Genomic DNA, 9829 nt, shown 5'->3' on the forward strand with positions numbered 1-9829 from the left:
GTGCTGTCATTCTGCTAACTTTATTCTTTATACACAGTTTGGGTAAAGTAAGAACCAAACAAGGCTTCCACTGGCCCCCATCCCCACTCCACTTTTGAGGCTTTAAAAAGTGACTAATACTTGATACTAGTAATGCTTTCCAAGATTGCAGAATTTCCATAGTAGAACAAAGCTGTGCATTTGGTTTCTGAAAGAAAATAAGAGACCCTCTTAAGAGGTGACCATAGGAGAAAGATGATGAGTGGAAGGGGCCAGGGGGGTCTGTTGTCCCAGTTCACACCAACCTAAGAGGGTTCCCCCACCTGCAACATGAAGCAGCCTGTAACTCCCACACAGTCACAATGTACTTAAAATGAGACTCAGTCACCATGGAAAATGGAAACTTTTCCATCAGGTCTTTGCTCTTTCCCAAAACTAAGGCTGCCATGACCCTTAAGCTGATTTTTTTTTTTATTCAACATACCTCTTAGAAAACTTAGGCTGAAATTTTTAAAAAGTAACTGATGCAAACAACTTCACAAATACGCATACAAATGTTCAAATAATGTCACTAACATGGTATATAAATATGTATTCAGAGTAACATTTACATATTGGCCATAATAGCAAGCATACCATTAACAAAAAAAATTCATGAAGAAACTTCACCTGTTCAGACTCCCAAGGCAAGGAGGAGGCACCTAGAGATGAGAACCACCTCATCTCCTGACTTAACTCAAGAGGCTGCAAAGTAGTGATGACTACAGTGCCACTGCATAGTTCACTGGTGCTCAGAACTTCAGCGTGCCTCGTGACCACTGGAGGGCTTAGCAAAACAGATTCCTAGGCTCCACGCCAGTTTCTGATCCATAAGGTGCCACCCAATAATTTGCATTTCTACTAACTTCCTAATTTCTGTTGGCTACACTTTTGAGAACCAGTGGAGTGCTTGGGGCTGCTTCTCAATGAAGACATCCACTGCTGCCCTCCTAAGGCCTCTCCCTGCCTATCGAGAGCAAAAACCATTCTCACCCTGCTCTCCACCCTGGCTTACCTGAACTTCGGCAGAGGGTGTGGATGACTATGATAGTTGCCCCAGTCTGCCTGTTTTTGATTAGAGTAGCAAAAGTGGCAGAGCAGTCCTTCTGGATCTGAAAACAACACGCATGAAGGAAAATAAAAGAATGGCAGTACCCAACCTGGGGCCATCCATAATCCCTGCTCTCTTAATACTGTCTCAAAAAACTTGGAGGTTCAAACATGCTAGGAATTCACTTTTCAGATGAGTGACAGCCCATGCAATATTTCCTGAACCCCTGGTGGCATCAACAAAGCAATGCCAGAGCCTTTGCTCAGCAGGGAGGCCTTGGGCTAGGTGGCAGTCAGCCCTACTTCTGCAGTTATGGTCAGGAAAGCTGCTGCTGGCACCCTCCAGCTGAAGCCAATGGTGGCAGAACTGCCCTGTTGAATACTTGTTCCAGGAGTGTGCTGCTCTTTGCCACTCCCAGGAGCCCACAATTGCACTGGGAGGGCCTGCAGAGCCCAGCTGCACACGCCATCCTTCGGCAGGCCTAACCGTAAAAGAAATTTAACTTACCAGAGATGGGGAGGCCATGTGGTGTAGTGCAAAGAACACTGAACTGGGAGTTGAGGTTTTTATTCTAGTCCTAGTACTGCTCCTACCTGGTGTGTGATGCTTTCAGTTCCTGGACTCCATCTTACCTAACTGTGAAAGGGGTGGGGGCAGGTACTGGTTGATCTCCAAGGTCTTTCCAGCTCAGACAATCTTGAGTTATATAAAAAATGCTATAAAATCCGTGGTATAAAATTCAATTCCCAATCAGAAGTCAAGGGGACTGGGCCTGAGGCACTTGAACCTTGGGCTCTGGCCTGGGAGCACTGAGATAAAGGCTTTCCTCTCTGCTCTCTGCTTTCCCATCCACAGAGGTGGCTGCCAGGGCCGCTACCCCTCCAGACCCAGCCCAGAAGTCCCCACCCGCTGATCTCCCCACTCAGCCTTGAAGACCAAAGGAACCGGCCGGGCTATGTGAAGAGCACCAGTGGGTTACTAGAGACTCCTCGGAGGAACCTGATGAGGCACACATTAGTCTATGATGTTTGGGGTCCTCCCGTCCGCGCCTCCTCTCTCCTACCTTTAGGTCCTTCCTCCACCACCTCACAGCTTATCTCTGATACACGCATAATAAATAAGACATTTGCACATAAGGGTGACGGACAGCTCTCTTCCCGCCCCTCCCCCTCTCATATAAAAGCATTAAATACAGTTTCAAAATAAAATACAAAGAGCAAAATGGGCCTGATCCCGGGGCCACCTGTTCTCCACAGGAGAATGGACACATCCCTCTCGGACCTGCCTGGGAGATCGCGGGGCCCGTTCCCGTACCCTCGCGGCCTGGCTCTGCCGCGGAGAGGAGAGAAAGGAAGGCCGAGGCCCGGCCCCAGGCCGAGGGCTGCGAATGGGTGGCACGTCCACGGTGTACAAAAGGGCGAGGGGGCAGGGAGGGGACGGGAACAGAACGCCAACTGCCGGGACCTCCAGTGTCCCGGACTCGGACTGAGGGCGCTTGAAGCAGGCGCGCCTGACTGAGCTTAGGGGTACAGGGAGACCTTCGGAGCAGGCGAGCAAAGGAAGAAAGTGCTAATCCCTTTACAAGATCGCGGCGCCGGCGGGCGTGGCAGGGGCCCGTGGCAGGGAAGGAGGGCGGGGCGGTCCGCACAGAGCCCGCCCCGTGGGCGGGGCTCGGGGCTGGCCCCGCCCTCCCGCCCGCCCGCGGGCCGGCTGGCTCCCAGGCCCCACTGCCCCTCCCCCGAGGAAGGCCCTCGTCCGCAGTCCAGGCCACGGAGCAGCCGCGACGGCCAGTAACGAACGGCTGGGGGCCGGCCCCGACCCCCGAGAGCCGTGCCTGCCGGCGTGCCTCTGTGAAACCTGGGCGCCCCCCCAGCCAAAGAAAAGGGACCGGCGCGTCCCTTCTGCACCCCCTCCGCTACACCTACTTGGGACCCTAATACTGACGGCGCCCCGCCCGCCCAAGCCTGGCCTGGCGGGGTGCGACCGGGGGCCGAAAATTCTCCGTGCACAGACTGAGGCTTCCCAGGAACTCGCCGCCTTGAGCGAGGAGGAGAGCGCGCTTCCCGCGGCGACTGCACTAGCTTGAACCCGCCACCTCACCCCAGTCCCGAGTCTCCGCCCTGCCCGGCCAGCGGGGGTGGGCAGCAGCCAGGGCCGCGGGGAACCGGGGGAGCAGGCTCGGCACCGCCGCCCTCCCCCTTGAGTGATCTACGCCCGACACACGGCGCCCGCCTTGAGGTCCGCGCCGCCGTCGCGCGGCGCCGCCGGGGCGGGCGGCCCGAAGCCCTCGTGACCGTAGCAGCGCAGCGCCGCCTCCTCGTAGGCCTCCAGGATGGTCTGGCGTTCCTCGGGCGTGAAGTCCATGGAGAAGGGGTGCACTTGCAGGATATGCCGCTTGATGGTGCTGACCTTGAGCGTGGCCAGCGCGCCCCCGCACACCATGCACACCAGGCCGCGCCGGCTGCCGTCGTAGTCCATCAGGTACTCGCCCCGCCAGCGCGGCTGGTAGTTCCGCCGCTGCTCTCGGCTGCGGGGCGGGGGAGGTGGGGGCGGCGGCGGCGGCGGCGGAGGGAAGGCGAGCGCCCCGGGATCCGGGCCGTCCTCGTCGTCCTCCTCTTCCTCGGCCTGCCGCTCCGACGGTTCCCCGGGGGAGAGCGGGACGTCGCCTAGGACGGAACAAAGGACCACGCTGGAGCGTCCCGGCCTCGTGACCCTCCCACCCGTGCCCTCTGGTGCTGCCAGCCTCCCGTCTCCCCTTCGAACTTCCACTGTGCCCACCCGCCTTCTACCCCTAGCCCCTCTCCCTCTCCACCTGCTCTGACCCAGCTCACCCCACCACTCCTCCTCCTCCTCCTCCTCTGGCTGCTCCTCCTCTGCCCCTTCCCCCTCCTCGGAGGCTGCGGCTGTGCTGGGGGCGGCGGGGTCCCCGGGCGATTCCGGGCAGGGAAGCCCCAGGGCCAGCAGGTGGGCGGCCTTCTCGCTCCACTCCTGGGCGATGAGGGCCCCGACTGGCCCGCCGAGGCGCGCCGAGCCCGGGTGCCGCCGGCGGATGTGCCGCTTGATGGTGCTCATCTTGAGCGAGGCCAGCGCGCCCCCGCACGCCAAGCACACCAGGCCGCGCCGGCCGCCGTCCAGCTCCAGGAGGTACTCCAGCCGCCAGCGCTCCGGGCAGTGGCGGCGGGGGTCGCGGCCCCGCGCAGATCGGCCGGGGGCCCCCACCCTCTCGCCCTCCGGCTCCTCCTCCCCTGCCGGCCCGGGCACCCTCTCAGGGACCCAGCCAGCCTCTTCCTTTACGTCTGGGGGGCTGAGATCCTGAGAGGACTGGGCTCCAGCAGCGGGGGCCGGGTCCCGGCTCTTGCTGGTCAGGTCCTGGGGGACGAGGTCATCGTCTGTTGGGGAAGGGGTGAGGGAGAGGGGCTCAGCTTGCTGGCTGGGTTGCCCTTACCCACGAAGAGGGGGTCCCTTGCTTCTCATCCCAGCCCTAAGCTAGAAGCCCCACCAGAATCTGTGTGCGTGTCTATGGGGGCGGCGTGAGGGGGGGGGGTGTGTCTGTGGTGGGGGAGTAGAGATGAGTCCCCCCCCAACCAGAGCCTGTGTGTGTGTTTGTGTCTGGGAGGTGTGGGTGTCTATGTAGGGGGAGGGGCACGTGTATCTATGTGGAGTCAGGGAGAGATGAGTCCCTCCCAGTTTTGGCCACAGACCTCACTTTGCAGCCCTTATATGAAGGGGTCCTGGCCATGGGAGGGGCCTCGCACCTGGTGGGGACTGGGTGAGCTCAGACAGCGCCTCCGGCTGGCCACCCCAGGCCTGCAGCAGGGCGCTACGCTGGGGGTCCCTGCGCTGGGGGCCACGGAGCCCCAGGCAGCTGGGGTGCACCTCCAGCACGTGGGCACGGATGTCATCCAGCTGCAAGCTGGGCAGTGCCCGGCCACAGGCCATGCACACCAGCCGGTTCCCCCGCGGGTCATAGTCCATGAGACACTCTGCCCGGAACCAGTTCTGCAGGGACTCCTTCAGCCTCCGCTCCAGCCGCCGGGCACCCAGCCCCCTGCTGCCCCCAGCCCTCCGGGAGGCAGAGAGGCACCCACGCCGAGCCCGGGGTGCCCCTGGGCCCCCTCGCCTCTGGCGCCGGCTGCCCCCACCAGCTGGGGCTTTGCCTGAAAGGGTTGGAGGGAGGGAAGGGACTGAGATGCTGGCCCTCCGGGAGAGCCCCCCCACCACAGCCAGGACCTCCAGCCACAGGCCTCTCCCTCACTCTGACTCTGAGCCCTGTGCCTAACCTTTGCCCTTCCCTTCCTCTCCCCTCAAGTCTTAACTCCTTCATTTGCTAATCCGCCTGCACACAAACCCTCAGCCTGACCCAACTGCCCCCCAGGTCCAGATTCTCCAGTTCCCCCCAGGTCCAGATTCTAGCCCCTTCCCTAAACTTCACTGTCATACCTTTCCAATACCCTCTGCTCCCAGGCCTCTCTCCAGCCTCCACTCCCTGGATCCTTCTAAAACTACAGAATGTCAAAACTGTCTATGATACTGGAGATCTTGTCCCACAGTCCCTCACCCACTGCTGTCCAATAAGCAGAGCTCACCCCAAAAAGGAGCAGTAGCTTGCTCCAGGAAACCAGCTAGTTGGCTAGGAAGCCCGGGCTGGCCCCACCTGGCCCCATCCACCATCAAGGCCCCAGCTTCCCCAAGTCGGACATTACCTGGGCCCTTGGGCAGGCTAGCCTGGAGGCCAGCCCCTTCCTCCTCCTCCTCCTCCTCGTCGTCCTCCTCCTCCTCAGGCCCCTGGGCCCCCAGCCCCTCGGCCTCTCCGCAGGCCCCCAGCCCCAAGTGGGCATCCCAGCTGTTGCTGATGACTTCCTTCTCCCGGGGACTCCAGTGCAGGGAGTAAGGGTGCTTTTGACGGATGTGTCGCTTGATGGTGCTGAGCTTGAGGGTGGCCAGGGAGCTGCCGCACACCATGCACACCATGCCGTGCCGGGCAGGGTTGAAGTCCATCAGGTACTCCAGCCGCCAGTGGTCATGGTAGTAGCGACGATGGTCACGGCCAGGAATGCGGCTTTTTCCAGGCCTTGAGGCCCGGGCCTCACAGTGGTCTGAGTATTTCCTGCCTGAAGATGCTGGTCCCCTGGCCCTGGAGGAGGGCAGGGGGGCACTCCCCCAGGACCCTAAGGCACCCCCTTCCAGCTGAAGATCTTGCCCTGAAGAGGAGGGGGGGAAAGGGAGACAGTTTCTCAATCTCTAAGATTTCCAGGGAAAGAACCTAGGGCTTCCATTTTGCAAGAGAATGGAGGTGGGCAAGAGGTCTGTTCAGGGGCAGGAAAGGGACTGCAAGAGCAGTCAAAGGGAGGTGGCAGAGCAGGGAGTCAAAACATTGGTCCTTTACAAAGAGTGAGACCCCTTTAAGAGAGGATCAGGAACAAAAGAATGCAGGGCACAGCTCTAATTTTTTTCAAAAAACGAACGTGAAGGCCAAGGAGGCAGCAGGTTCGGCAAGGCACCCCTTCTGGATGAGCACTGTCCGGGTAAAGCCAGGGCAGCAGCCTGCTGCAGCGGTTATAGCCAGAGCAGAGCGGGCAGCCGGGCCAGAGAACAAAGGGGGCATCTGTCTGCACACAGGACCCACCGCCCGAGGCCCCAGCCCGGAGGGCCCCACCCAAAGATGATCTTTTTCCCTTTCTGCAATAATGCCTCAAATACACCCTCCTAAGAGGCCCATTTTAAGGGGTACTAAGCACTGTCAGGTCCCCAAATTAAGGAACCCCATGACAAAGCTGTCAGCACCTCCAGAGAAAGGAGTTTTTAGGACTAGAGTCTGGGAGAGCTGATGACTGGAAGGGGCTGGCAGGAGGGCCACCAGAGTCGCTACTGAAGATACTGCAGCAGGGAGTGGCCACCACCCACTGGAATCCATTAAGTCTTTCTGGGGATTTATTTTTCACTCTGGCCCGGAGCTGGCCACTGCCCAGCAATCAGCGGGCAGGCAGTGGAGAGGCCACCAACCCAGTGGTGTCCCCTTTTGCCAAACGGAGACCCTGAGCAGTCCCTCCCACTTTCCCTACAGTTTGGACCGTATTTCATTTAGAAAAGGGTCTCCTGGCCAAATAGGCTAAATAGACAGGTGTGGTCACCCTCCCAGTAGAGAATCTCACCGTATGGAAAACAAAAGCCAGGATCAGAGGGGGCTCCTGTCACCCTGTTTTTGTTTGGTTTTAAGTACATAGAAGAAAAAGAAAGCGCTAGTTTCAGAGTCAGAAACCTGGGTTTGACTCCGGGCTTCACTGGTAGCTTGCTCTGTGACCTTTGGTAGGTGATGTCCGCTCTCTGGGCCTGAGTGTCTTTGTCTGCCAAGGCACTGGATAGCTAGCGGGTCTCTCAGCATCCTTCCAGCGCCGGATCTGTTAGTCTAAGGTGGACTGGCCCTTTAAGAGCCGAAAAAAGGGGAGGAGCTGGGAGTCTTTAAAAACAAAAGGGGATGGGGAATTTCTAGGAGGGGAGCTCTGGCATTAGGGGTGAAGCTCCAGAGCCTGGACGAAAGCTTCAGGGCTCTTAAGCCGTTGACCCCGCATAGAGAAACAGCCTCCTTTGAGAGCAAACGGGGAGGACTGGCTGGTCCCGCTATAGCTGACAAATTGTGGCAAAATTTCTGAAAAGATGGGAGGGGTAACGCGCGGATACAAGGGAAGTGAATGCCACTGTGGGCGAGCCCATCTCTTTAAAAACTGCCCGCCCGTGGGGAAGGTACTGATAGGTCCCCAAGAGGCGCAACCCATGCTCTCTTCCAGGGAGAACATAGGGAAAAAAGAAAAAAGGTGCCCTTCTCTAGGCGAGGCCCCAGAGGAGAAGACAGCCCAACTTAGAGCAGCGGAGTCCCCAGCTCAGTTCTTCTGGAGGGAAGCCCCGGAAAGGGACCCAAGGTCTGGGCAGACTTTTTAAGAGACAGCCGGTTAAGGGAGACCACCTGGGAGTCTGAAAGAGAAAGGGACGGGGGACGCAAGTCCCAACAGCCTAGAGCGCGAGCCCCGCGGCGCCAGGCCAGGTCCTTTGGGGCCCCTCCAGCTCGGCCTCCGAGGCGGGGGCCGCGGGGCCCTTTAAGGGGGAGGGGATCCGCCCGAGCCCCGCAGGCCAACCCCGGGAGCTGGGCGGGGGGCTCCGCCGCTGGCGCTGCAGCCACAATCCGCGCCCGCCAGGTGGCGCCCCCGCCCGCCCTGCCCGCGTCCCCCGCTTTGTTCGGCGGCGAAGAGGGGCCCGGAGCCCGGAGCCGCAGCCCTCCCCTCCCCCACGCCGGGGCCCCCGCCCGAGCCGCCGGCCCCAGCCAGCTCTTACCGCCGTCGTCCTCCTCGGGTTCCGCGCTGCCGCTCGATCCGGCGGGCGGCAGCCATCGGCCCCGTGCCGAGGCCGCTGCTGGCCCGGGGCCGCCGCCGCCGCCGCCGCCGCTCCGGCTCCGGTGGTCCCCGCCAGGCTCCATGCGCTGCGCTGCGGCGCGGGGCCCCGGGGCGGCAGGGCGCGGGGCCGCGGGGCCGGCGGCGGCCGGCGCGCGGCGCTCGGTGCGCGGGGCCCCGGGGCGCGGGGCGCATGCACAGGGCGGCCGGCAGCACGGACGGCAGGCTGCTCGCTCGGCGGCGCGGGCTGGACCGGGGTGGGGATTCCTGTCTGGGGCCCCTGGGGCTCCTTTAAGGGCTCCTGGGTAAATTTAAAGGGGCCGCGCGCTATTTCCTCCTGCCAGCTCGCGGGGGGCTGGGGGGAGTGTCGGGAGGCTAAGAGCCCGACCGAGGCTCCGTATCCGGCGCTCGCCGCGGACGTTAGGAGCACGGACCTCGCCGTCCTCGCGGGCCCGCGCTGCCGCCTGCGGGGCTCGGGTCCCGGCTTCTGGAGGGTCACCGAGGTGGCCAGGGGCGCAGCGTCCGTTGCGACGCGCTTCCACCCAGGCTCGGCTCGCAGCCACTGCCCCCTCGGGGCATGTCAGCGGCCGGCTTCCCGCACCCGCGCTGGCAGAGGGGGTCGCCCGGTGGGGAGGCCCGGGCCCCTGCCAGGGGCTGCCTCCCGCGCGAGCTCGGCGCGGGCCCCACAGCGGACACGAATGGCAGGGGCCCCAGATGGCCGCGGCCCCGCGGAGAGGGTGGAGCCGCGGGGGCGGCCGCGCCCCCTCCCGGGGGAGCCGCCGGGGAGCGCTGAGAGCTCAGGCTTCAGCCCTGGAGGGCGGACGAGCCAAGCGCCCTCGGAGCTGGCCGGGGCGGGGACCGCGGCCTCGGAGATCGAGGCCGAAGAGAGGGGGCGCGCAGGAGAGCCGGCCGCGCCGAGGCCCGACGCCGCTGGGCGTTGGGGGCCCCAGGATGGAAGCCGGGAAGAGAGGGGTTGCGCCGCGGTCGTCTCTGGCTCCTACCCTCGCAGGCCTGGGGGTGGCAGACGCGGCCCTGGACCCTCTGGCCGGCACGAGGAGGCAAAGAACGCTGACCACGAGCGAGGTGTCGGCACCTGGGGACGCGCCCCACCACGGCTGGGAAGCGCTGGGGCTGACCCTGCGTGCGAGCCCCGGGATGCCTCGGAGCCCCCAGGTCCCAGGAAGCGGAGGAAAGGGGCCCTGAAAAGCAGCCAGGGGCTCGGCAGCCCGGGGTCCTTCCTCGAGGACCGGCTGGAGGAGCAGGTGCTTTCTTTGCCTGTGGTTGGTCGCCCACAACAAAGGCGATTCCTAGAGATCCAAATTACAGGGTGCGGGAGGCCGTGCAGGGTCTTATTATCTCGAGGTGGGTTCTATTCTCT

At 62.2% G+C, this 9829-nt stretch overlaps 1 protein-coding gene across 4 annotated transcripts; it reads right to left on the reverse strand.

Moving 5' to 3' along the window:
• Position 1: 1 nt before the first annotated feature.
• Positions 2 to 8710, reverse strand: ZFTA (zinc finger translocation associated). Of its 4 annotated transcripts, XR_006057539.1 has the most exons (6): positions 8396 to 8710; positions 5773 to 6270; positions 4825 to 5226; positions 3901 to 4458; positions 1034 to 3735; positions 2 to 187 (listed from the first exon to the last, which is right to left on the reverse strand). XR_006057539.1 is itself a non-coding variant. In XM_042238316.1 (5 exons), exons 1-5 carry the CDS (start codon positions 8535 to 8537, stop codon positions 3278 to 3280), a joined length of 2058 nt encoding a protein of 685 aa, XP_042094250.1. In that variant the 5' UTR covers positions 8538 to 8710; the 3' UTR covers positions 2 to 3277. The 4 variants fall into 4 exon arrangements, 3 of the variants coding, with proteins under 3 accessions (XP_042094250.1, XP_042094251.1, XP_042094252.1); XM_042238316.1 differs by having other exon boundaries at positions 2 to 3735; XM_042238317.2 differs by having other exon boundaries at positions 2 to 3735; positions 7329 to 8438.
• Positions 8711 to 9829: the final 1119 nt, after the last annotated feature.

This window comes from Ovis aries, chromosome 21, assembly GCF_016772045.2.
Source record: "Ovis aries strain OAR_USU_Benz2616 breed Rambouillet chromosome 21, ARS-UI_Ramb_v3.0, whole genome shotgun sequence".
NCBI classification, from domain to species: Eukaryota; Metazoa; Chordata; class Mammalia; order Artiodactyla; family Bovidae; genus Ovis; species Ovis aries.

Excerpts from the sequence above, each read along its gene's own strand:
- ZFTA (XM_042238316.1), bottom strand. The coding sequence starts at position 8,537 with ATGGAGCCTGGCGGGGACCACCGGAGCCGGAGCGGCGGCGGCGGCGGC. Across the intron at positions 6,271-8,395 it reads ACCCGAGGAGGACGACGGCG|GGCAAGATCTTCAGCTGGAA; the intron begins GTAAGAGCTGGC and ends CCTCCTCTTCAG. Across the intron at positions 5,227-5,772 it reads TAGCCTGCCCAAGGGCCCAG|GCAAAGCCCCAGCTGGTGGG; the intron begins GTAATGTCCGAC and ends CAACCCTTTCAG.